This window comes from Eleutherodactylus coqui, chromosome 12 (genome assembly GCF_035609145.1).
Source record: "Eleutherodactylus coqui strain aEleCoq1 chromosome 12, aEleCoq1.hap1, whole genome shotgun sequence".
NCBI classification, from domain to species: Eukaryota; Metazoa; Chordata; class Amphibia; order Anura; family Eleutherodactylidae; genus Eleutherodactylus; species Eleutherodactylus coqui.
In genome coordinates, this window is record NC_089848.1 from 39,286,324 (window position 1) to 39,313,637 (window position 27,314).

The 27,314-nt window shown below is 44.2% G+C and overlaps 1 protein-coding gene across 2 annotated transcripts; it reads left to right on the forward strand.

The window, feature by feature from the left end:
* Positions 1–26,886, forward strand: UBA5 (ubiquitin like modifier activating enzyme 5). 2 transcript variants are annotated; one of them, XM_066585521.1, is made up of 12 exons: positions 1–219; positions 5,227–5,272; positions 7,829–7,918; positions 10,222–10,331; positions 15,967–16,053; positions 17,336–17,420; positions 17,584–17,688; positions 18,749–18,876; positions 19,958–20,093; positions 23,510–23,588; positions 25,344–25,450; positions 26,631–26,886. In XM_066585521.1, exons 1-12 carry the CDS (start codon positions 74–76, stop codon positions 26,706–26,708), a joined length of 1,197 nt encoding a protein of 398 aa, XP_066441618.1. In that variant the 5' UTR covers positions 1–73; the 3' UTR covers positions 26,709–26,886. The 2 variants fall into 2 exon arrangements, with proteins under 2 accessions (XP_066441618.1, XP_066441619.1); XM_066585522.1 differs by lacking the exon at positions 1–219 and having other exon boundaries at positions 5,226–5,272; positions 7,829–7,913.
* The last annotated feature ends 428 nt before the right edge of the window (positions 26,887–27,314 follow it).

Below are 27,314 nucleotides of genomic sequence, written 5' to 3' on the forward strand. Positions count from 1 at the left end.
CCTGACTGCAGACGTGTCTCAAACAAGTGACTAATAAGTGAGAGCATCCCTGGGATACAGTGCGGCAGCTGTCATGGCCGCGGACAGGCTGGTGGAAGAGCTGCGGGCTCGGGTCCGGGAGCTGGAAGAGGAGCTGACCAGGGTGAGGAGTAACCATGGCAACCGCAGGGCCAGGATCCAGCAGATGAGTGCGGAGGTGGTGGACTCCAACCCCTACAGGTACCCGGCGGGGTCATGCTGGCTCTTGGCATGGTTTGCGACATTTTTTTTCCCTTTTGGTACTAATTAATTCACGTAAAAGCCCGTGACGCGGTATGGAGAGCGTGTCGCCAGTCATGTTTATTACTGGTGTCTATCTGGAATGGCGCAAACCTATAGCAAATCATGGCCGACGCTGCGCCTCATGCGTCATTGCGGGGTCAGCAAAACCGCCTTCGTGTTATCCTCAGCGGCAACCAATCAGAATCCGTGTTCAGGAATACACGCGGTTCGGTCTTGTCAACGCTTTTATTTCCGTACATCATGCGTTTACTAAATTCTATTATTGCGGATGCGCAGCGGCCTGCGTTTACGGGTACATTCGCACATGGCGGTAACGGTGCGGCAGACACAGCACGCCTGCGACACTTTCTGCCACGCTATTAGGAACCTTTCACGCAGGATGGAATCAGTCCACACGGACGTTTCTGCGTCACGTTATTATCTCTATGGGCGGGAACCTGTTAAAATCCGCGCGTCTGTACTACAAAACCGCAAGATTAAATTCCGCATCGTGAATAAATTCTGTCGCGGTATTGAGGGGGAAAAAATGCAAGTCATTCCGCTATAATATCCACATTACGTGCCAAAATCCGCGCCTGCGCTGCGTCCTGCTCTGCCCGGGCCCTTACTGCTGCCTGTGAGGGCTTATTAAAACTGGCGCAGAAGGACGGTAAGTAGGACCGGTCTCACACGGCCGTATCGTAAGCAGCATTTTACCGGCGTGATGAATTGCGTATCCCTGCGTAGTGTCGTGTTTTTGCTTGCGCTGTATCTCGCGCACGCCAGCCTGCAGCGGCTTCCTGGGTTTTCCTTTACTTTCCTTCTATTGTCTCTTGGCAACCCTGCGTAAAACCGGCGCACCTCCATAATGTCATCACGTACACTACCGTTCAAAAGTTTGGGGTCACATTGAAATGTCCTTATTTTTTAAGGAAAAGCACTGTACTTTTCAATGAAGATAACTTTAAACTAGTCCTAACTTTAAACAAATGCACTCTATACATTGCTAATGTGGTAAATGACTATTCTAGCTGCAAATGTCTGTTTTTTTGTGCAATATCTACAAAGGTGAATAGAGGCTAGAGATGAGCGAACGTGTTCTTAACGAACACTTACGCACCCGGACACCGGCTTTGCCGAGGACTTTAGTGTCCGCGCGTAAAGCTTCGGGGGGGGGCGGGGAGAGGCACGGCGGCGCGGGCGGCAGCAGCGGGGAACAGGGGGAGCCCTCTCTCTCTCCCTCTCCCCCCCCACTCCCCGCCGCACCCCCCCGCGCTGCCACGGCGACCCCCGAACTTTTTTCGCCCGAGCACGGAATTGCTCGCAAAGTTCGGTGTTTGGGCGAAAAGGGGCGGAGCCGAACACGTTCGCTCATCTTTAATAGAGGCCCATTTCCAGCAACTATCACTCCAGTGTTCTAATGGTACAATGTGTTTGCTCATTGGCTCAGAAGGCTAATTGATGATTAGAAAACCCTTGTGCAATCATGTTCACACATCTGAAAACAGTCTAGCTCGTTACAGAAGCTACAAAACTGACCTTCCTGTGAGCAGATTGAGTTTCTGGAGCATCACATTTGTGGGGTCAATTAAACGCTCAAAATGGCCAGAAAAAGAGAACTTTCATCTGAAACTCGACAGTCTATTCTTGTTCTTAGAAATGAAGGCTATTCCATGCGAGAAATTGCTAAGAAATTGAAGATTTCCTACAACGGTGTGTACTACTCCCTTCAGAGGACAGCACAAACAGGCTCTAACCAGAGTAGAAAAAGAAGTGGGAGGCCGCGTTGCACAACTAAGCAAGAAGATAAGCACATTAGAGTCTTTAGTTTGAGAAACAGACGCCTCACAGGTACCCAACTGGCATCTTCATTAAATAGTACCCGCAAAACACCAGTGTCAACATCTACAGTGAAGAGGCGGCTGCGGGATTGTGGGCTTCAGGGCAGAGTGGCAAAGAAAAAGCCATATCTGAGACTGGCCAATAAAAGAAAAAGATTAAGATGGGCAAAAGAACACAGACATTGGACAGAGGAAGACTGGAAAAAAGTGTTGTGGACGGATGAATCCAAGTTTGAGGTGTTTGGATCACAAAGAAGAACGTTTGTGAGACGCAGAACAAATGAAAAGATGCTGGAAGAATGCCTGACGCCATCTGTTAAGCATGGTGGAGGTAATGTGATGGTCTGGGGTTGCTTTGGTGCTGGTAAGGTGGGAGATTTGTACAGGGTAAAAGGGATTCTGAATAAGGAAGGCTATCACTCCATTTTGCAACGCCATGCCATACCCAGTGGACAGCGCTTGATTGGAACCAATTTCATCCTACAACAGGACAATGACCCTAAACACACCTCCAAATTGTGCAAGAACTATTTACAGCAGAAGCAGGCAGCTGGTATTCTATCGGTAATGGAGTGGCCAGTGCAGTCACCAGATCTGAACCCCATTGAGCTGTTGTGGGAGCAGCTTGACCGTATGGTACGCCAGAAGTGCCCATCCAACCAATCCAACTTGTGGGAGATGCTTCTAGAAGCGTGGGGTGCAATTTCACAAGCTCACCTCAACAAATTAACAGCTAGAATATCAAAGGTGTGCAATGCTGTAATTGCTGCAAAAGGAGGATTCTTTGACGAAAGCAAAGTTTGATGTAAAAACAATGTTATTTCAAATACAAATCATTATTTCTAACCTTGTCAATGTCTTGACTCTATTTTCTGTTCATTTCACAACGCATGGTGGTGAATAAGTGTGACTTTTCATGGAAAACACAAAATTGTTTGGGTGACCCCAAACTTTTGAACGGTAGTGTATATCCAGCGTTTTGTGCGCACCCACAAGAACATTTCAGAGTTTTATTTTTTACAACTTTTGCACAATAAAACACATTTTTAAAGACGAACATTTGGATCATTTCTCGCTTATTTATTGCGTATTTAGGGAGGCGAAAAATAGCGATTCCAGAGCCGGCTTCACGCGGCCGATTAAACTGCGCAGGTTTGTGTGCTGCACAACAATGAATGTGGTCATACACATGAGATGTTTTCCCGCATGGCACCGCGATGCGGGAAATGAATCGCGGCATGTGGGATCGCGCATCGCAGCTCGTTTGTTAATGCTGACAGCCATGGAAGAACTCCGCGATCCTCTGCCGCTGATATGACCGCCGGGCCAGAGGAGGCTTCATCCCCGGAGGGATGCCAGGCTGCTTTCACGTGAAAATGCCTCATGTCCCTGGGGCTGTCACATGGGTGATATGGGGGCGGGTTCTACGGCTTGATGTCGCCCGTGTGAAGTTAGTCAAAGTTTGTTTTTTTGGTTTTTTTTTACAGCGTTCACCCTGTATGATAAATTACGTGTTTTCATTTCCTGGGTCGTTACAAATCAGTAAAATGTATAATAATTATAAGGTTTGTTTGTTTTTGTGTTTTTTTTTACTTTTTCTTTGGAATTTTATCCCTTTAAAAATGTTTTTTGTGGGAAAAAAAATGCATCTTTTTTGGGATTTTCTTTTCTTGACATCAAACTTTATTGGACTTTTTTTGACGTAATTTTTTTTTTTTCTAGTCCCTCAAACATACTTAAAGATGTGCTGGTTTGATCACTAGAATAGTACACTGCATTACTTATGTAGTGCGCTTCACTAAGCCTATGACAGCAGCCTGTTTGATTCTGCCAAAGCCGGGTCTAATAGGCGGAGTTACATGGAGGCCTTTGCGCACAATTTGTAAGCGGTCCTCCAATTTTAAGGAATAAGGTTGAATCTGTAAGCGAAAATCATCCGTCCGTCCACCAGTAAGCGAGGAAACAGCGGAGCGTCCGTGCGACTATCGCATGAAGCCCTCAGAAATCCATCGTCACAGCGAGCACCGAATCGGACGTCCTGACGCCGACGACTGTGTGGGAGATTCTGCGCCAATGTTTGCAATGTTATCTCTACCGGTTGCAGTTGTTACCGGCCCTGAAACCGGACGACAAAGCGCGGCGGCTGCTTCTTCACACTTGTGATCGCGATATCGCCGCGTTACTTTAACGTGACTGTCAATAGGACTTTCTAATGTTAAAACCGCATCGCACAAAAATCACAAGTTCGTGTTTTGCGATTTTTGTGCGATGCGTTTTTAACATTAGAAAGTCCTCCATATACGTTTTTGTTTCAAAAAAAACCCCCGCAGTGATATCCCTATTGCAAGTGTGAAGACACTCTTAGAGCCTACACCCACCATACATGATCTGCAGCATCCCAGAAGCCATTGCATCAGTCAGCGGGGATCCACTACAAGCCTCCATGTGTGTCCAGGATAGGTCATCAGCATATATTTCAATGAGAGCCGTGCCTGCAGTTACAAGTGCCGGCCACTGCATGGAGGTCGGAGTAGAGACTTCTGCTCCAACCCCTGTGGATTTGCAGCGCTGACAGCGAGCGCATAATCAGCTGATTGGTCGGGGTCCAAAGCGACGGACCTCAGCTGATCAACTAATGATAACCTATCCTGAGGATCGGTCATCAATAGTATTCTCCCTGGAAAACCCCTTTAAGAAAAATTGACTATTCACCTATCCCGGTGGCTTCCTGTCCTGCAGTGCTGCACCCCTGGAAGCCAGAAGTGGCGGGTGTGCATGTGACCACTCAGCCACTCGCCGGCTTCAGCGGTGATTCTTCTATGGCCTCTGAGTGGCTGAGCGGTCACATGCACAATGTACGTCATGTGACCGCCTGCTGCTACTTCTTGGTTTGTATGGCGGGCTGCAGGGATAGGGGAATATTCAATTTATTTCTTAATGTACCGGAACACCCCTTTAACTGAAGCTCAGGCAAGATGGCATCTCCATAGTCGTGTGCAGACAATAGAATAAGGACTGCGATCAGAAAATAAACAAATATTTCACTATTCGGTAATTAAGTAAAATATATATATATTTTACACTTTGTCAATGTTTCCATCAATTTTTTATTTTTTTCCTTTAGCCGTTTGATGGCCTTGAAGCGGATGGGAATCGTTCAGGATTATGAGGTAAATGGGATGGAAGTACTCTGGTGTCTGGTGGAGACATTGTTACTGTAAGGTGCAGGTTGGATACATATCTATGTGTGATCGGCGGAGGGTCGGCTGCTCCATGGCCACGTTTCTTCAGTATTCAACCCCAGACATCCTTGTATATGTGAGACCGGTCTCTCACGGTCGTGACCCTGGTATGCCATGCACGAGCACGCAGCAAGTACTCAATGATATTGTGTACTAGCAGCGTGCCGCCAATCCCCATATGCTATAATGACATGTATGTGCGTGTAATACGCGCCAAATAAAACATGCGATTTAAAAAAATATTTTTTTTTTCATGCTGCTCATGTGAGCGGCACAATGAAAGTATATGGAAGACCGCTACTGTGTATTAAGCGACCATAAACTGCATGGGTAATACACAACAAGCATACGGTCATGTGGCCCGGTATTGCTCTGTCCAGTACTACTGCTTGAGTGACTGGGGCTACAGTACCTGGTGCAGCTAGACCAGTACGGTGTATACCATGTTTCCTGATAATAAGCCCTACCCTGAGTTGTTGTTTTTTTTTGGGGGGGGGGGGGGTAAATATAATTCCTTGCTATACTACATGAAAAAAAAACAATACACACCTAGTAGCCGGCGTTTGGGTCCCTCGCGCTGCTGCAGGCTTCTGTGTAGTCCTCGGCAGTGTCAGAGCATTCTTGATTAACCAATCACAGCCATTCAATGATGCAATTCAATGAATGGCTGTGATTGGCTGACGCGGCGCTCTATGAACCAATCGGAGCATTAACTTGCTGGAGGTGGGGTATTCAAGCCCCGCTACCAGGAAGAAATGCTCTGCCACCGCTACAGACTACACGGAAGCCTGCAGCAGTGCCACAGCCCAGTGCGGGGGACCCGAACACCATCTACTAGGTGAGTATTGTAAGACTCTGTGCCTTTTTGGGGGCAAAAATTAATATAAGATGCGGTTTTATTTTCAGGAAACACAGTAGCTGTATCCGTACTGCAGTGACAGATCCTGTGTTCTCTTGGTACTCGGGGACCCCCTCTGTCTACCTGACACATTGATGGTCTGTCACATGTGGGGGTCTCCGTTCGGACAGCTCTTGTGAATCTCCTGTAACAATAAGTTAGCTTAGTCCTATATACACTTGGTTTACAACAAAGCTGTGTATTTTCTTAGTTCTCCGCTTCTAAGGTCCTTAACCCCTTCCCGCTCCAAGGCGTAAGTTTACGTCCTGGCAGTGGGGTACTTCCTACAACAGAGCGTAAACTTGCATCCTGGGAATAGCGCGAGATCATAAGCAATCTTGCGCTATCCAGCATCGGAGATGCGCCCCCCACTGTTAACCCCTTCCCTTCCGCGATCTCTGTAGATCGGGGCATGGGAAGGGTTCACAGAGGGAGCGCGTTCCCTCTGTGACGTCATTGGGCTCTCGCGATATAATCGCAGAGAGCCTGACTGGTTCCCATGGCAACAGGACGCCAGCTACCGGCGTCCTGTATTGCCAGTGCCTATGATCGCTGTAACAAGCGATAAGGCATTGCAGTGCTGTAAGTCCCCCACAGGGACACAAATGGACACACAAAAAAGCTAAAAATAAAAATGTAAAACAAACTCCCACATATTTGGCATCGCCGTGTCCATAACGACGTGTACAACAAGTTCCACATGCTATTTATCCTGCACGGCAAAAAGCGTTAAAAAAAATGCTAAAAAAAACTGAGGCAAAATTCTATTTTTTAGCATTTTTGCCTCCCAAAAAACGTAATAAAAGTGATCAAAAAAGCCGCATGTACCCCAAAATGGTACCAATAAAAACTACAGCTTGTCTCTCAAAAAATAACCCCTGACAGAGCTCTGTCCATGGAAAAATAAAAAGATTGGACTTCGAATGCAGTGGTTTAGAGAAAAAATTTCCAAGAAAGGTTGTTTTTTTTTTAATTGTAGAAAAGTGGAAAAACCTAAAAAAAAATAAGATTTTTGGTATCGCTGTAATCTTACTGGACCGCAGAAAAAAATGTATTGTCATTTATGCTGCATGATTAACGCCGTAAAAAAATAAATCTATGGCAGAATTTGTGTTTTTTCTCTGTTATCCTAAAAAATAATAAAAGTTTTACAATCTAGTCAATGTACCAAAAAATGGAACCAACAACAACTACAGTTCACCACGCAAAAAACAAGCCCTTATACGGCCGCGTCTACAGAAAAGTAAAAAACTGATGGCTTTTGAAAAATGGAGATGAAAATCCGCCAAAAATTGTTGCATCCTTAAGCCCAAAATAAGCCATGTCCTTAAGGGGTTAAAGGGATCCGGTCACATCGAGTAAGCTCCACAAACTAAGTTCTGGTGGTTATGGGACTTCTAGGGGTGACAGCGAGGAAACTGAGGTCAGGTAAGTATAAGAGAACCCTCCCCCTCCCGGACCCCACGTTCCCTGCCCTGTAAGCACCATAACTTTCTTTGGGTGTTGATCAAATGTGATGGGTTCCCTTTAATTGTGTTGAAACTTCTGAAACTTTTTTAATGCGAAATTATTAATTTCTATCCTAGAAAATCCGCACGTATACGGTAGCCGTAGTGGGTGTCGGCGGTGTTGGCAGCGTTACGGCAGAAATGCTCACAAGATGTGGAATTGGTAAGGTAATGCAGATTTTACATTAATTTTAATTCCTTTGTTGTATGTTTTGTGTTTTTTTTTTTTTTCCGCTTTCTCCCATTATAATATTTTTTTGTCTGCAGTAGTACATTTTCGGCTGCTTTCACATCTGCGGCGCGGGTTCTGTTTTCTTGCTCTGTTCGGGGAACCGAAAAGGAGAATCCCCCAGCCAAACGGGTCCGTCTTATAATCGAACTGAACAGCGCCAAACGGATCGCATCGACTATAATGGGGTCTGTTTGATTTCCGCTCAGCTGCCCGGCATGTTACCGGAAGAAAAGGCTCTGCGTGCAGCGGTATTTCTTCCGGTGTTTTGTGCCGGCTCTGCGGAACAACTTCTGAACGGAGGTTCCAACGCAGATGTGAAACCGGCCTTACTGCCAAATTCAAACATGGCTTTACTATACTGCCCTGTGACCATCTTGAGGCTACTGATTTTTTGGGGAGGGGGTATCTGCTTGACGTATGAGATCCAATGTTGATTAAATATGAAGTTGGGCATCAAACTAACCTGCGTGTGCCGTAGATCATCATGGGGTAGAGCTGGTAGAAGACGACTATCAGAGGCTGACTAGCAGCTGTTAATGCCAGTCTGCTGCTTATAAGGCCAGCAGGGTACTGGAATATTGTAATAAAGACATAGGGGGAAATAAACTAGATTTCTACTATTACAAAGCTGCAAACTCTTGAAAATGGCTATTTAGCATAAGTTTGCCTTTTTAAAAACTTCTTTCTTTGCCGGCCTCATATCTTTTCAGATATACTATAATTTACGCCACAAACTGATGTACACGTCAGCTGAAATTTACACCAGCTTGTAGCTAGCATAGACTTCTCTGCCTTGTGCATGCAGTGGTCATAGATGCACCAAGTGTATTAGAGCCGCATGCCTTGTAATAAATTTGCCACACTTTTTAACCCTTTCCAATCCACTGCCTGACCTCTTGAAGGCTTGATTTAAAGGGGTTGTCTCGAGGCAAACCTCAAAATTTTACCTTACCCCATTCCCCCTGTCACCCCCCCCTGGCATAAAATAGCAAATTAAAGCGGTTTTTAAACCGCTTGCTACTCACCGATCCGACGAAATAAGGACTTTAAAAAAATCTTCTCCCAAAGATGGCCACCGGTCCTTTCCCAAGGATGCACTGCGGTTTTCTCCCATGGTGCACCGCGGGTCCTCTCCCATGGTGCACCATGGGCTCTGTGCGTTCCATTGCCGATTCCAGTCTCCTGATTGGCTGGAATCGGCACACGTGACGGGGCGGAGCTACGATGACGACGCGGTGACCAGCTCTCCTGCACGAGCGGCCCCATTCACCAGGCAGAAGACCACACAGCGCAAGCGCGTCTAAAAAAGCAAGAAGACATCAGAATTAGACGGATCCATGGCGACGGGGACGCTAGCAACAGAGCAGGTAAGTGAATAACTTCTGTATGGCTCATATTTAATGCACGATGTATATTACAAAGTGCATTAATATGGCCATACAGAAGTGTATAACCCCACTTGCTGCCGCGACACAACCCCTTTAAGGCTGTACAGCTCCCATATTGGAAGACGTCCTTCGGGGTTCTCTTACTGTATATTGCCAGCCTCTCTGCTGTCGGAGCCTATCAAACGTGTCACTCCATACAGTACTGGCTTTAGCCAGCATATAGCGCCGTTGTATAGGCAGAAAAAGAGTAAGCCCCTTAGGAAAACCAGGATACAAATTGGATTGGAAAGGGTTTATCCAGGGAACACTTTACTTGGACTGATGTATAAAGCGCTGGCCTAAGTAAATGTCGCCCAAAGACTTTACAAACTGGTTGCGTTATTTTAAGTTTTCCAAAGTAGTATGTGGCCTCCTCTAGATTATGTAGTTCAGCACTTGGCAATCTGGACACGTGCATTGAAATGAATGGAGCAGCAGTGTGCGCCTGCATGACCTCCTCTGCATTTATTTGGGGACCAACCTGACCCCCGTTTTCAGGATCTGTGGGGGCCGTAGTGATCGGAGGCCTGTCTCTAGTAATAGAAATAAAAATAGTAAGGGGAGGGGGTGATGACTCATGCTACCTCTAGAAGTCTATGGAGAGAAGAGGGGTGAAGAGGAGGTTAAGAGACTCTCATATACAGACACTGCTGCAGCTTTTAATAAGTGTTTACTGTCTCGCAGCTTTTTTACCTCATTAGTGAAAATAATTTTTTTGCCTTTTGCTTAGTGTTTTCTTTTCTTTGCCTTCTTCTGGGTCCACCGGGATTACATACGATCATGCAATTATCTTCATTGTTCTTTCATTGCAGTTGCTTCTGTTTGATTATGATAAGGTGGAGCTGGCGAATATGAACAGACTCTTCTTCCAGCCACATCAGGCAGGGCTTAGCAAAGTGGAGGCTGCTGAGCACACACTGAGGTAAGTAAGTGGAGATAGATGCCCTTCTCCGTCCGGTCACTATAACTTTTTCAGTTGAACCCCTTAGCCCCACAGGACGTAGAATTATGTCGTCGTCCCCCATCCTTTCCCCCTCTCCAGGGCAGCCATGATTGAATGCCTATCATAGACTGCCTATCGAAAGTTCACCACACGTTCGTGTGTGTGTGTGTAATATATATATTAGTGGCAAGTCAGGGGTTACTCGCCTCGGGATCACTGACCTCTCTTACATAAAAATGGCGCACCACACGTGTAGAAACTCCAGAGATGTGGATTTCTTTATCTGGCTTCTGCCAGCCTTTGTCATCACCGCAATCACAAAAACACAGTTCATATGCACCCCATTGGAGTGTGAGTCCAGGGTTGTTGTCCCTGTTGGACTCTGGCCTTTGCTAGGCCACCACCCTGCAGCACCTCAGCTATGTTGCACTGGTCCTCTCCCCACCTGATTCTGGCAGGAACTGTCTCTTTTCTAGTTCCTGCTTCACCCCTTTGTGTTAACCCTCGCATCAGAAGTCCTGTCTGCAGCCCTCTACAGGCCCTTCTGTGTACTGCACTACTACATACACCCCCCCCCCCCCCCTTTGATATAGGCCGTAGACCGTATCACACTTTTTTTGGCCCTTCAGGGTCAAAACTCCAGGCTCGGGGGTCTCTCTTTATTTTTACTACCTCTTGTAACTCAGAGGGCTGCTCAGCCTCAATCTGTAGCTCAACTCTCACTTTCTCAATTACTTTCACGGTTTTTACTTCCTTTTTAAAATTCTTCATCCGGTTTTTCTTTTACTTGTCTGAACTGGGCCCTAGACCTCTCTAGTCTCTGAGCCTTGCTTCTAGCAAAACAACTATCTGACTCCATGCGTTTCATCTTTGCACTTGACTTCTGGGCAACCTTTGGAAACCACACCTTTTCTTTTGACACCACTTTCCAAGGACGTGTCAAGGGTAGCGATTTCAGTATTTTTCTTTCGAGCCCTTGCTTTAAATTTTAACTGGGACCGTGTTTTAGCCCGACTGGTGACCTTCGCTTCCTGTTTTCTCAGAGCATCTTGTAGACTTCCTACTAGCTCTCTATTTAAATCATTCAGCTTCTGTTGATATTTCTGACTCAGATCAATTAATGAATGGCCCATGAACCCTTCACTGGCCTTTTCCTCACCTTCCAGGTGTATGTTCAGGAAACTAATAATTCAGTCACCAGCAGCAGATACCCTTACATCCGATATCAGGAGCACCGGGTGGCGTTCACTGCCTAGAAAAAGGCCGGGAGTGCAGAATGTATGTTCAGGAACTCTTGCCGTGTCTCTATTGGGAACTTCAGGTCATGTTCACATTTATTTGTCACTGTGACTCCTACACAACGTCTGTGTTTTCCATCTCCCTCAGGACTGTTTTCTCTACACAGAGATCTGTTCCACTCTGAATGGTCTCCACATATGAGACAGTGAGAACCGCAAACACTCTGCCGGTTATTTCATTTTCCTCTAGTTGTGTCGTACTGGATTCTAACAGTCTCTCTTCTTCCACAACTAGAGCCTCTTCACTACTGCTACTTGCAATTTCATCAGGGAGTTTATCGCTCTCTTTTTGCTCTCGTCTTCTGGCACACTCTGCCACACCAAGCTCTTCCTGCATACGGGTCATCTCTACTTCCATCTGCTGGTTGTCCACTATCATGTCTGTTAGTTTTCTGTGCAACCTCTGGACTTCAGCCTCTTTATACTTCATCAAGCCCTGAGACTCCGTAAACCGTTCACTTGCTTGTACCTGTGACAGCTGGAATTTCACCTGAGCCATGTCTTCTTGTGATGCTTGGACGATCACATGCTGTCCCTTTTAAATCCTCTGACTCTCTCTCAAGCTCATCCTGAAGCCTCTCTTGCTTCTGTTTCTCCCTGTTCAGACTTGAACACAACTGCTTGTTAAGTCTTTCTAACTCAACTTTCACCTTATGGGTCTCTTCCAGGGTGCGCTGCAAGGAGATCACTTTGGTTTCTTTCTCACTAAGTAACTGATCAAACTTGAAGAAGAAACTCCTGTTTCTTCTTCAAGTTGGACACAAGCTCCTGTTGGAGACCAAGCTTCACAGTAACCTCTTCTAACTCTTGCTGAAGACTTACTTTAACCTTCCCAAGTTTATCATAGGCGGCTGTTTTCTCTTCATACTGCTGCCTTGTGGCTTCTAATTCCCTATTTCTCTTTTCTGCTCTTCCACAGAATCCAAGCACACAGCATTCTTCTCCAGTCTATATTCTAGGTCAGACAACTCAGCCTGAAGTGTTGCAACCTGTTATGACAGGTTTCTCTTGGCTTCTGCATCTTCCTCTACCTGCTTGAGGAGCACATCTCTCTCATCTTGCACTGTCTTCAGGTCTGCACTGAGACCAAGCTTCTGCTGCATCTCTTCTTGCAGTAGCTTCTGGGACTCTTCACTCCGAGCTTCCAGCTCCACCTGCAGCCTGCTCACCTGCTCAGACAACGCTGTCTGCACACTGTCACCTTCAGTTATTTTTATTTGTAGCTCTTGCTGCATCTCTACAGTATTTCTCTTGCACTCAGACTCCTGCTTAGCCTGCAAAAGCTCCTTTGCCTTATGGGTAAGCTCAGTACACTTGCTTTCCACAGCCTGTTTGACCTCTTCCAAGGTTTTTCATTTTTTCAGCTTGCGTGAACTGTTGGGACAGTTCCCTCATAGCTAGCGTGTGGGTCTGATTAAGCTCCTGGATTTGAGCTTCATATTCTTCAGCTTCCCCATCCAAGCTCATCTGTAGCTGGGACCCCAGTCTCTCATGCAGTGCTTCCTGGCTTTCCTTGTGACCCAGTCTGTCTTTCAAGATCTCTGCTTGCTTCTCTGCCCGGCTGCAAGCAGCTTTTTCTATTTCTAGATTTTCCTTAAGCTGGCTTATCTGGAACTCCAATTCACTATTTTTCTTTGCTAACTGCATTTTCAACTCTGCAACTTGATTCTGCAAACCTGTAGTGTGATTACGTGCATCTGTAGAAGCTCTTTGTAACTTGTAACACGCCATCTCCAACTCTTGGGTTTTCATTTGCAGTTTTACAGTCCTGTTCTTACTGCACAGATTGTGCCTTCAGACATACTCTGCCATCAGCCTAATCTCTGAGGTCTTGTATCTCTTCATGGGCTGTTGAAAGATATCCCTCATACTTCTTTTTCTCACGTCTCATCTCTTCTAATCTCTGTTCACACTGAACGTTCTTCTGTTCCAGCAACACCCTTAGCCAATCTCCTAGCTTCCTCCTTAGCCAATCTCCCAAGGTGCTCATTCTCCTTTAAGAGAACTGCATTCTCTGCTAACAGCCTTTGCCTCTTGGCTTCTTTTCCAGGCAGACACAAGCTGGCCCTTTCTTTTTCCAACTGCACGTCCTACCTTTTATTAGCAGTTTGCAATGCTTCCCCCAGAGACTTTATATAAGCTTGCATTGGTGCAAATCTCTCCTGGATTTTAAACAAGCGTTCTCTTGCCGTCTCACCCTGGACCTCAGGATCTACCCTGACCACCTCACTTGTCTCACTAGCAGCAGTCTTTTTCTTCTTTGCACCTTTAGTTCTATCTATCCTCTCTCTCTCTGAAGGCAAAGTTGTGCTAATTCCAACATGGGCGTTGGCTGCACGCCTTACAGCTACCTGTTCACACCCTGACTTCATTTGTGAAACATATCTACACATATTAGGCACAAAATACATTCCAACATCCCCCCCCCCCCCCCCCCCACATCACATTTCAGGGTTAATGGACTTTTCTTGCACCACCCGGTCAGCAACACAGTTCTCAGACAACTCTTCCTTGAATGTCCGTGCACACTGTGCGGCTTTCACGGTATCCTCGTGCACAGAAAACATATCATGCAACACATTATGCACCATACGGCTTTTGAACTTTTTTGCACCCAACGCAGACCCTGCAGTTTTCTCAGTACTCTCCTGCCAGGAAAACATTTGGTCATGCAAAAATTTCCACACAACATCATCTGCATTAGAGTCTCTGGACAAATCTTTACCAAATGTTCTGTTACATTGTGTAGCTTATGCTGAGCCACCCTGCACATAAGACATTCTATTAGTCTTTTTAGTGCCCCCCCCCCCCCCCCCCCACTACATGGAGTCTTCTCCGAATGTTTGACACAGTCCTTCTGCAAACACCCCCAGCATGGCTCTTGTTGGTTGCCTTCTGCACCACCCGCCATCTTGACTGCACAGTCCATAATATAATCAAACAAGTTCACAAACTTGCCTCGCAGACTTCCTCTACCTGGTCCTCTGTTTCTCCCACAGCAACCGCAAACTTCGGCCTCCTGGCCCTTTAAACCGCATCCAGCAGCACTGCTCCCTACAGACATCCATGCGTTGCTCCTGCAGCTTTGCACACCACTGCAGATCATGCGCCCGCATCCTCCACCATATGTGGCAAGTCGGGGATTACTTGCCTCGGGATCGCTGACCTCTCTTACATAAAAATGGCGCACCACATGTGTAGAAACTCCAAAGACGTGGATTTCTTTATCTGGCTCCTGCCAGCCTTTTATTTTGTTATCACTGCAATTACAAAAACGCAGTTCATATGCACCACACTTGGGTGTGAGTCCAGGGTTGTTGTCCCTGTTGGACTCTGGTCTCTGCTAGGCCACCAGCCTGCAGCACCTCAGCTATGCTGCGCTGGTCCTCTTCCCCATGAACTGGCCGTTTTCTAGTTCCTGCTCCACCCCTTTGTGTTAACCCTCGCACCAGAGGTCCTGTCTGCAGCCCTCTACAGGCCCTTCTGTGTACTGCACTATATATATATGTGTGTGTGTGTGTGTGTGTGTGTGTGTGTGTGTGTGTGTGTGTGTGTGTGTGTGTGTGTGTGTGTGTGTGTGTGTGTGTGTGTGTGTGTGTGTGTGTAGTAGTAGTGCAGTACACGGAAGGGCCTGTAGAGGGCTGCATATAAAAAATTTGTATGTAGTGAGAAGGAAGTAACTCTTATCTCATATTACTAATAGAATTAAAATAAAGGCATATTTGGCACGGTTGCGTCCATAAAAGTCCGATCTAGCAAAGTAATGCCTTAGTTATTGCGCAAGGTGAATGTTGTTGGAAAAAAGAATCCGCAATGCCAGAATTGTTTTTGGTCACCACATCTCCAAGAAAAAACATAATAAAGTAATCAAAAAGTCCCACAAAAAATGGGCCCTCGCACAACTATGTAAACGGAAAAAAGTTACGGCTGTCAGAAGGTGGCGGCAGAAACTTTATTTTTTTCCAGAAGTACAACTCCAAAGTTTGTGTAACCGTTCTGTCCCACATAGTAAAGTTATGTAATTTTTGACATAATGTATGCACTGTGGAAACAAGACCCCCCCCCCCCCCCCCCCTCTACCAAAGCTTTTCTAGTACATTCTATGGTATCATTGAAAAATACAACTCGGCCCGCAAAAAACAAGACCCAGACAGCGACGCCGGTAGGAAAATAAGAGTTATGATTTTTTAAGTGAGGAGGAAAAGCTGAAAAAGGTCCATGTCCTAATGGGGTTAAGCAAACTAATGGTAGACGGGTGGGAGATCTTTCTCGAGAAAAGTAACTTCTAACATAAGCTTTGTTTTCTACTTTTCTAGGAATATAAATCCTGACGTCCAGTTTGAGGTTCATAACTACAACATCACAACTATAGACAATTTCCAACACTTCATGGATAGAATAAGGTACGTTTTCTCTATATGTTCCCGTACATAACATGGCACGCAGAGGATCTGTGGTACATATATGCTTGCTGGGAGCTCCAACCATATCTACTGTTGGCCCCAAGTCCCCAATTCATTCTCACTGCACCACTATGGTGAGTAGGAGACTGAATGGAGCGACGGTCGAGCATGCATGCTGCTGCTCATGTCTGAGCTCTGGGGGCTGACAGACAGCCAAGTGCTGCACACAGGGAGCAGTATACTATACATATATAATATACTGCTGAGTACTGCCTAAAGACAGTAGAATGATATATAACTAGGGGTGGGGAATGTGGTAAACCAATAGAAGATCTTTTAATTAGCTCTTCAATTTCTCCATTGGCTACAGTGATGCTGTGCCCGTATACCCACATGACTACTGTAGCCATTCACTGACCTTGTAACCCTGAGGCCGGTATTTGGTGCAGTTGGGTATATGAGAACATCCTCACTGTAGCCAAGTAAATGGATACAAACAGGGAGCACTGGGGTGTCAGATGAATACATGAGTAAATAATGGGTTCAATTATCACAACCTTCCCCCACCCCTGCAGGTTTTTTTCCCCAACTCAGAAAACCTCCTTAGGCTAGGACCATGAGGCAACTTTGGCCGTGACAGGGAACATGCAACCAAAGATCAACCTTCAGGTTGCAAACAATCCAGCAAAGTTGGCTTTTTGTGATCTGTGGGTTTTGGCTGCTTGTGAGTCGCAGTTCAACCCACAATGACTTCTATTAGAATAGGAGATTAAAAACATCGAATCACAAGGACTGTGCCTTACCTATCTGGAAATATGGACAATCAAAGGACTCTGCAGCGGTGTGCTTAAATAGTACGGGAGAGACTATTGAAATACGTTTCTTGTATGTATGTTGAAGGTGTCTTTGGACGCCAGAAAAATAATCTCTTTCAATAAAAAAGATTTGAATTTAAAGAATAACAGATGAAAGGGGTACACTGAAAATCTTTGGTCACATGACCAATGTTGTCTAGCCCTCCCCTTAGGAGAGTTTCAAACAAAGGTTTTTTGTGTCCGTTTTCCATACAACTTTTTAGACAAAGCCAGAAGTGGATCAGGCAGGAGGAAGACTTGCAAGTCCTTCCTGTATTTCCCTTAACTTTTCATTCTACTTCTGGCTTTGGCCGGGAACTGAAGCTCTCTGCTGCCAAAATGCAAAGATATTAGTAAGTGCTTTACTTTTGTAGCGCATGTTCATCTGTAAATTCTTTTTTTTTTTTTTTTTCCCCTTCCAATTTTAGCAAAGGAGGATTAAAAGAAGGGGAACCAGTAGACCTCGTGCTTAGCTGTGTGGACAATTTCGAAGCTCGCATGGCAATTAACACTGTAAGTAAAATTTTCAAACCAGACTTTGGAATACTAAAATAAAAATGAATATGCACCGTAGGGGGATTATAATCTGCTTCTAATAATGACCTTTATTTATTTGTTTGGGTTTTTCAGATTTATCACCTGAAATGTATTTTTTTCCCTCCCCACACACTGCTAGGCTTGTAATGAACTTGGACAGATCTGGATGGAGTCTGGAGTCAGCGAGAACGCAGTATCGGGACACATTCAACTTATTAAACCTGGGGAAACGGCCTGCTTTGCGGTACGTAATTTTCTGTTATTCAGTGCTCAGATCTGCAATTTTCTATTGTTTTGCAAAGGAAAACTCGTCCCGTTCTCCTTTTTTCTCCGCATGTATCTCCAACTGATTTGTCTGCATGTTTCCTGGCTACTTGCTGAAGTATTTGCTTGAGATCCGAAGCTTATACACAAGCCATAGAAGTAGTCTAATAAATTTGCAGCTAAAGTGTGGTTTTTCTATGTAAGAGCCTTTATGGCATATCGATTCCATATGTCATATTAGTGGGGTCCATCCGGTGGGATTCTACGACCCTGGGAATGGAAGTATCTGATTCTCCATTCCTGGAGTTGAAATGAAAGCCTATACCCTCTCCCTTTCCATGTCTATAGGAGATGTGTGTGTGTATAAGGAAACGCCTGAAGGAGTGATTGACTGTTCTCATGATATCTGCAGATCACTGATCGGACCCCTTAATGTGATATTTAAAGTACTATCCGGTCCAGAGACAAAATTTTGTTCCCGGACCATAGAGGAAGATGGGGTGTAATATTACCTTGTGCCTTCCTCTATCACCATACTGGCATAGTTTGAGGGGCTCTTTTGCGGTTTTCCAAGATGCTAATGCATCAGTAGTTTTAAGACGCTACATGCTGCTGATTGGCTAGTATTCCTCACACGAGCAACGCTGGCCAATCCGAAAGCACCATGAAGTGTCTGATTGTGAATGCACAGTGCGCACTTGGTAGTGAGAGAAGTGCTACAGCTAACTTGGAAGACCACAGAACAGGCTCTAGGAACAGGCTGGTCTACAGCAGTGCAGCCCTAGAGGAGGGCACCAGGTAATGTATCCTATATTCGATATGCCATAAACGTCTTAACTTTTTTTTTTTGAACCATTACTAGGGCAATTATGTTTTTGTAGAAAACTGAACATATAGAACTTGTTCAAGGCGGTGTGTGATGCTACATAAAACCTGAGCCCATAGATGTACAGCTGCAACGTTCTTCAAATTTGGAAAATATAATGCAACATAAGTCCATACAGGGGTGCCTTACTACATCCGTGTCTTTATCTTCGCAGTGTGCACCCCCTCTAGTGGTCGCTGCAAACATTGATGAAAAGACTTTGAAGCGAGAAGGCGTTTGTGCTGCCAGTCTCCCCACCACAATGGGAGTTGTAGCAGGAATACTTGTACAGAATGTACTGAAGTAAGTGAGGGCGAAAGTGACCATAAAAATGTATCCGAGAGAAGGGTGGAGCAACTCGTATTAGAATAGTTAGTAGGGTGATGCCAGTCCAATTACCTTCAATGTGGGTAACGGGGCATAGCAATGCTTAATTGTAAAAAGAAGAAAATGATGGACTGTGGGCGCAACCCTTGTGGTGTAAAGCACATAAAAGCAACGGGATCAATCTAATTTCTTCTTTATTAATTAAATTATAGCCAGCAAAAATAACGCGTTTCGAGGACGCAGCCTCTTCTTCAGAAAGGGTCGGAAAAAACACAGGGATCTTACTGGATATTTGTCCTGTACTCCCAGGAAAGAAGGACCCGCCATTCTTGCTTTCCTGGGAGTACAGGACATAAATATAGAGTAACATCCCTGTTGCTTTGCTCAAGTGATGGCTAGAACAGTCTCTCAGAAGGCTATAGGTCAGTTCCTGTCCAGTGCTTGGATGGCCGATAAGGCTGCAGTGATGCATCTTTCTGCAGCAAAGGGAAGATGGCCGCCTCTGTAGTCATGTGCAGCCAATAGAATCAAAGAATCTGCCATCAAAAAATAAACAGATCAGAAAAATGGATAATTGTTAGCATTAGTAGAAAAAAAATTAGGTGATGCATTTCCTTTTAAGGAAGATCACTTGTGTCATATTCCTGTATACAGATGTGTCCGTCCTTAACTTCTCTACTGACATATTCTGAGGTGCACGGCACAAGATGTTACACAACCAGTTAAAAAAGCAGAAAAAGCAAAAGTCCTTTGGATGCCATCAGGTCAGACAACCGTTGGTTCCTGTGAGCAGCAGCTTCCACTTCAACCTCTGTGTGGGCGTGAGAGCAGGTGCCTGATGAGCTTATAGACCAGGATCCTGAGCGGCGGGCCCCGGCCAACCAACTATTGATGACCTATTTTGAGAATGGGTCATCAACGTTTTTTTTTGTTTTTTTTTCCTTTTTTGACTGAAAAACCCCTTTTGAATATGCAAAACTTAGACCAAATTAAGTAGGTGATGAAATAACGCAGATATTATTAAAAAGGAAAACTATTCTTGATTTTTGCTTTGTAGATTTCTGTTAGATTTCGGCACTGTCAGCTACTACCTAGGATATAATGCAATGCAAGATTACTTCCCTACTATGGCTATGAAGCCCAACCCATCATGTGATGATAAATATTGTAGACGACAGCAGGAGGCATACAAGGTAAGCAGTCGGCATCCTTTTATAAACCAGATGCACCTTACATGGTCAAGTACAGATTCAGCGATTACTTTTGAAGAGAAGGTCCAAGACTCATTAACGACTACCCAGACATCTTGAAAGCGGCTGTTAAGGGGCTTTATTCTTCAGCGCAGTCTTTTGACGGCAGCTCCATAGGAAGCCAAGCGCGGGTCTCCCGTGCCAAGGAGAGTGGGTGCTTGGCTTTCGAATGACAGCCTGGCACTTGCTCGAACACTGGGAAAGGAAGAAACCTTAGATCACCGATGTTTAACCCTCTACACACCGCAGTTAATGCGACTGCGGCAAATAAAAGGCTGACAGAGGGAGGGGACTTCCCCTCTCGCCCATTGGGACTTCGCGATCACACTGTTATGGCACCCGGAGGCTTGAATATAGCTTCCGTGTCATCTTGTTACGGTGGCCTATGAGGTTCAGTCCCTGGCTCAGCCGCGTAGGCTTTCTAATGCACTATTTGGAAGTCTAGTAGGTAGAAGAGTGATTAAAAGATGCTGCTGATAAAGTCTCCTAGTGGGACAAAAATAAAAAGTTTAAAGTAAAAAAAATAAATTCCAAAACTCCATCTTTCCCCTTTACTATGTTAAAAAAAAAATCATGTGGTATCGATGCGTTCGTAATGACCCAGTGAAAAAAGTTAGCACATTATTTAACCCGCACAGTGCATGTCTTGGAAAAAAAAAGGCAAAGAAATGGTGACAATATCTAGTTTCGCCTATCTCGCCCTACAAAAACCAGAACACAAAGTGATCAAAACGTCGCATGGATCAACAAATGGTGCTATTAAAAAAAAAAAAAAGCAAAAAAAAAAATACAACTCATCCTGCAAAAGAAAAACCCTGACAGAAAAAGAAAAAAGGTTAGGGTCCTTTGAATGCGGTGATAAACAAAATAACAATTTTTTAGACGGTGGAAAAAAAAGAGCTTTAGGGCTACAATAAAAGGGGTCACAAGTCTGTTTTTTACATGCAAACAAAATTTGCACCTGCAAAAGATAGGACCTGAAATTCGTACATATAAAAGCAATGGGAGAACATCACGCTCCCCTGCCACAGCTGTGAAAGGAGAATTCTTGGGAAGTCCCCTTGTCACTGAACACTGTGATAGTGCTTTCACAGTGTTCAGTGATGAGAGGACTCCACGCGGGGATGAAGGCATTCCCTGTCACAGCTGTCGCAGAGGATCGCAATCTCTCTATGTTTTCAATTGGGCTGCCACCGGCCCTATTGACAACAAGGTGAAGCCCCTGGATGTGACAGCAGGGGATAGTGATGGCACCGCACTTTATGTGCAAATTTTGCCATCATGTGACCGCTAAATGAGTGCGAATTTAAAAATGCATCTGTTACTTCGGTAACATGACTTTTTTAAAAATGCGTTTTGCAATTTAATTTCACGGACCAATACTCCATGAAAAAAAAAACGCTCCTCTGACTGAGCCCTTAAGTAGCAAAAAAACCCGTATATAAATTTGGTATTGACCTAATCCTATTAACCTGCAGAATTAATTTAACATATTTATGCCACGTGGTGAACGCTGTAAAAAGTTTTTAAAAACTGTCAGAATTGCAGACTTTATTAATCTTGCCACTAGAAAAAAATGGAATAAAAAGTAATCAAAATGTTATGTTCCCAAAAATTAGATAAATGAGTACTAAAGTTAATCCCACAAATAACAGGCCCTTATAGAGCTTAGTCGATAGAAAAATAAAAATTCTGAGGCTCTTGGAACGCGGCAACACACAAGCAAATATTTTTTTCAGTAAGCCCTCGTTCACACAAGCGTGTTTATGTGCGCACAAAACTGCGCGTCTAATAGAACCATTGGTTTCCTATAATGTGTTCACATGTCCATGTTTTACAGACATGCAAACGCTTGTACCTGCTAAAGCTAGGACATGTGTGAACCATAGGTTTGTGCTGCACATCAATATTTCCCGCAGGGATTCACAGTGTTCAGTGACAAGGGGAGTAAAGAATCCCCTGCTGCAGCTTTCACAGCTGTGGCAGAGGATTGCGATGTTCGGTCATTGCTTTCAATGGGCTGCCAGCAAAAAAAATAAATTATATACTCATCTCTCCTTTTGGGGCTCAAGCATGTTCAGCCGCTTGTCTCCCTGCACTCCTCTGAAGCTATTTCAGCGGGCAGGGATTTAAAATCCCCGCCTGCAGAAAAGGCTGTATCTGATTGGCTGAGCGCTTAGCCAATCACAGGCAGCGCTCAGCCATTCATTGATTGGTCACACCGCTCAACCAATCACAGGCAGTGTTCAGCTGTCATTCAGTGAATGGCTAAGCGCTGCCTGTGATTGGCTAAGCGCTCAGCCAATCAGATGCAGCCCTTTCAGCAGGCAGGGATTTCAAATCCTTGCCTGCTGAAAGAACTTCATTACAATGTCGGGACTCAAGCGGTGGAGAGGTGATTTTTATATAATATTTTTTTTTTTTTTGGAAAATCACTTCAGGGGTGCTGGCATCCTATATAATGGTTCTAATAGACGTATGTACGCACATAAACACGCTTGTCTGAATGAGGTCTAAGCGAGTAAGATCAGACAGCCTGTAGGTCAAAACTTCCCCACATGCAGACTGCGCTGACTCCAATATAGTCTCTACTAACTTTGTATGTATAATATATGTAGTGATCTCCCCTGCAGCCGTAATGCTGTAACTCCGTTATGGCCGTGGGAGAGGAAGCTCTACCCTGGCACTGTGTGTGTGAGACACTCAGCTGGCACCAATAGTAGAGGCACATTAGCTGAGAACATACCAGCTGCTGTGAAACGCCTGAACTCTGCATTGTTGGGCTTCAGTCAGTCTTCTGATATGTCACAGATACATGTGGGAAGATCACACTTGTGCAATCTGAGCAGCACCAAAGCAGTGTAAGCCTTTTAAAGAGTTGTTTTTTTGTTCTGGAAATCTCACAAGACTCCGACATATTATATCTGACCGCGTGATCAAAGTACCTTATTTACTGGAAGTCCTTTTGTTTTTAAAAAAAAAACAAAAAAACAAACAAACCAAAACCACCAAAACTGAAAATATGGTGCCAAGTCACTACGCAAACAAAATTGTACTCCATTAATAAGCGGATGTATGTATGTGAAGTTGGCAGTATTTTTATAGAGATTTGGCAGACTTCATCAAAACGCACATTCTAATTTTATTTAATATGAATGTGTGCAAAATTAACTAAATGAGATTTATGAATATGCAATAAATTTCCCATAAGGATGGCTCAGGGCTGTCCGAAGTTCATCATATAAAGGGATTGTTCCATTAGTCAACATTTTCTCAGAAAAAAATATAAGGTGCCATGATTTAATAAAATTACCTGTAACCAATAGTTTTTTTTTTTGTTTTTTTTTTAACTCTTTCAGCTCCGAGAAGCTTCAGAACCAAAGCCTGAGGTGGTAGTTGTAGAAGAATCGCCGGTTGTGCATGAAGACAATGAATGGGGTAAGGCCAAAGGATATATTTCCATTTAAGTGCAAAACCCCATTTTAAGGCTCGTTTACTCCCAACGATTATCACTCAAAATTCGCTCAAATGCCATTGTTTGAGCGATAATCGTTGTGTGTAACTGCTCCCATCTCTCACTCTTTGGCTGAAGATTATTTTTAGGTAAGCATAAAACCCATCATTCAGCCGGAGAGAAGATTAACACAGACCGCATGCTGTGCTTGCTGTCCATGGTGCTGTATTCTCCATGGGAGCGCTGATTACATTGTATTCAGCTTGCAGCCCCATCTTGAGAGAAATATCCATGAAAAGGGGAACGATATTAACCACAAATAACCTAATGTGTCATGGAAGCTATTTCTCTTATGCACAATGAAATCATACGTTAAACCTAAATCGATCTCCAGTGGTCCACTTAAATGGTAATTGACTTCTCAAACAACTTGTTCTTGTATGATAGCCAGTGTGATAAATAAGCAAAAGTGCAATTGACTTAAAATTATGTGTTTCTGTTGAAACCTCTTTCTAAAGTGCTGACCACTAGGGGTCACTCTTCCTTCTAAGTTGTGTTCCACTTCCTATAATAAGATGGTGAACAGGAAGAGAAGAAGGGTGATTATTTATTCTGCCTATAAGTGTAGAGAGGGGAAGGGGGAAGAGGAGGAAGAGAAGCTGAGTTACAATACATTTGATGTTATAGCTAATGATTATTTACTGCTATTTATTCACATCTACACTGTTTAGTACTGCTGTATATTGTCCTACATGCTGCTGCTGGATATGTGGTTTTCCGTGTGTACAATGTATAAGCACTATCCTCCCAACAACTCGGAGAATAAAACACATAACATACATGTCATATAACAGCCAGACAGTGTTAGTCCTTATGGGTACACTGTAGCTTATATTGAAAAGCTATCTGAAACGTAAAATATGCTTAAATAAGCTCTTATGATTTACATCTTAGAGTGTAAATGTAAGGTTTCTAATCTAGAATCTAGAAAATGGGGGCACATTTCAATATGGCACAATGGAAGAAGGATCTTCAATGACAGCAGCCCTTTACTTTCTCCTTGCCAAGCAGAGAGATGGAAATATACATCAAATTACTTAAATATCAACATCGTGCATGGAATTGCAAACTGTAGAGGAAACTTGCTAGCAACTTACATCGGTCCTGTGATCACAGCAGCATCAAGACCTGATTAGAGCAGACAGTCTCTCTGTGGAGGTTGTGATCTAGCAGGTAGATGGTTACCAGGACTGGATGCCAGCTTCACTGTATCATGGCCGACACAAACAGCCTCCTATTAGTACAGTGAAAATGAAAGCTCTGCAGACACAACTGTTTTCAAGGGAACTGATTTATAAAGGTCCGTGGTGGCTTTTTTTTCACTGAAGATGCACTTTAATTTTCACTAAATGCACATTTTTGGTGCTTGATAAGGAGGCAGTAATCATTCAACAAGGAAATAAACCAATTCTTGTTTAATAATGTAGCCTTAGAATTTTTTTTACTTAAGCCCAAGGCAATGAAAGCATAAAAAAATGAGAAAGTCAACAAGATATGTATCAAATGTTGTAGACAGTAAGAAACACAATTTTAGTGCTAAATGAGGCAAATCCTAGTATTCTCGCTTCTGGCTAGTTGATTGGCTGGAGAATCGCACTAAGCAAGCAATGTGTTGGCCTTTGTAGGTTAGAAGAGCCAATGGAGCCTGATGATGTGTTATACACTTATGTATTTCCTAGGCATCGAGTTGGTATCTGAGGTTTCGGAAGAAGAGTTAAAAGAAGCTTCCGGACCCGTCCCAGAGCTGCCGGAGGGAATTACCGTGGCATATACAATTCCTATAACGGTATGAAAATGATGGTTACCGGATTATACAACTTATGCCGTAAATGAAAGCGCTAATATATTAATATACGAATTCTGGAACTAAATCTCATTCTGGTATCTTCAATGTGGGCAGTTTTGGTCGCTGGTACTTAAGAGCTCATTCACAGTAGCGTCTGGCCGGGGTTCAGGCTTTCTGGCCTCAGTGTTTGGAGCAGAGACACTGAATTAACCGGTTCTGTTTTTACCACCACTGATTTTAAAAAACTGAAAGCTTTCTCTTTATTCTCGATCTGTCAAATTTCTTTGTAATGGAACCAATGGCGCAGTCTGCAAAACTATTTGTCCTTAAACTGTAACCTAACGGAACAGAAGCAGGAAGAAAAAGCTTTCCGTTTGTTTTCCTTCACTTAAGAAATCCCCATCGAAATAAATTGCGTTAAAAATGGAACCTTTTTTAATTTTGGATCTGTGCTCCAAAAATGGAACAAAAAGGTAGAAATCCTGCCCACGGGCTAAACACTGGTGTGAGTGAGCTCTAACAATATAAGGGCCCAATAGGTCTCCGTACATGGCAAACCTGGAGACCATGGTTAAGTCTTTGGTTGTCATAGTAACCCATTATTGTAGTGTGGAGGGGGGTACAGAATTGGGTGGGTTATTAAGTTGTTTTCTACCAAAGGGTGCTTTAGGGTTCGCAGGAGCTAACAATGTCAGAATTGGCTCGTGCAGCCTGTTTATACAGGCAGATAAATTAACGATAAACAATAAGCAAACGAATTAACTCCATTTTGGATCGGCATAAGAGATTTACAACTAAAGGGGTTCTCTGGGATTATATATTGTTTTGATAATCCAGATCCCGAACTCCTATTCTTGGGAGCAGAATCGATAGGCTGATCAGTGTCTCTTTTAAAGGCATCCCATTTTGTATCGATCACTGATGTCCGCGTTCTATGGGAAAGTTACAATGAAGACATCTCCTGTAACCGTGACTCATTGTGTCGTGTTTAGCGCTTTACACCCCATTTATGTAATCCCGGATCACCCTCCTGAAGGACAAATCAAACGTGATGGTCAAGACATTGCAAACTCAATGCAGTACAGAACCATTGTAGCTTTGTTCCCATAGGAAGAGGTTTAAATAACAGACGTGCATTTCCAAGTTTGTTAAGCATAAAACTTTTATTCTTTCCCCCCAGAAACCCACGTCAGGCGCTACAGTGGAGGAGACGGATCAGAGCTTGGAGGATCTCATGGCACAAATGAAGAACATGTAGTCCACCCGCTGGTTATCGGTCCCATACGCTCCGAGGCAGATGTTCAGCATTCCATGTGCACTTCTGTAATGTGTCCTTATAGTTCTGCCTGGCTTTTTTGACATCGAACTAACAAAGTTAATCATCTGTCAAGTTGTACTTTCATTGTACTAATAAACTGCTGACTTATTTAAATACATTCAGTCTCTGGTCTGTCTTGACTGTAGAGATCATTGTGTTCTAGATTTGCAATAATTTCTTTACAAATGCACCCACTTCTTGAAAATGCCTCAGTCCTGACTTCTCAGCCCCCTAAACATCCCATCCCCCACTTTGTTTACCTTTCGGTTACTCCTTGACATGTCGCGTGGTAGTTCTACACTCTGGTCGGGCATGCTCAGTTAGGCCTGCCCTTACTTCTATGTAATTGTGCTTTCCCCACCTTCAATGCAGAGTAAGCATGCACATAGCAGATGGATTTGCTGACCAAATTAAACCACTCTCAATTAAGCATGGAGCAGTGCAGATTTTGGTGTGGAAACTTTGCGGTGCGTAGTGCGGCCAAATTCTGGCCTGCGGGAAAGGGCCCATACTGGTAAATGCATAGAGGTAGGAGGTGCAGGTGCT

Coding starts and splice junctions, on each gene's coding strand:
- UBA5 (XM_066585521.1), top strand. CDS start 74: ATGGCCGCGGACAGGCTGGTGGAAGAGCTGCGGGCTCGGGTCCGGGAG. Junction 17,421..17,583: donor CTCGCATGGCAATTAACACT/GTAAGTAAAATT, acceptor ACACACTGCTAG/GCTTGTAATGAACTTGGACA. Junction 17,689..18,748: donor GGGAAACGGCCTGCTTTGCG/GTACGTAATTTT, acceptor TTATCTTCGCAG/TGTGCACCCCCTCTAGTGGT.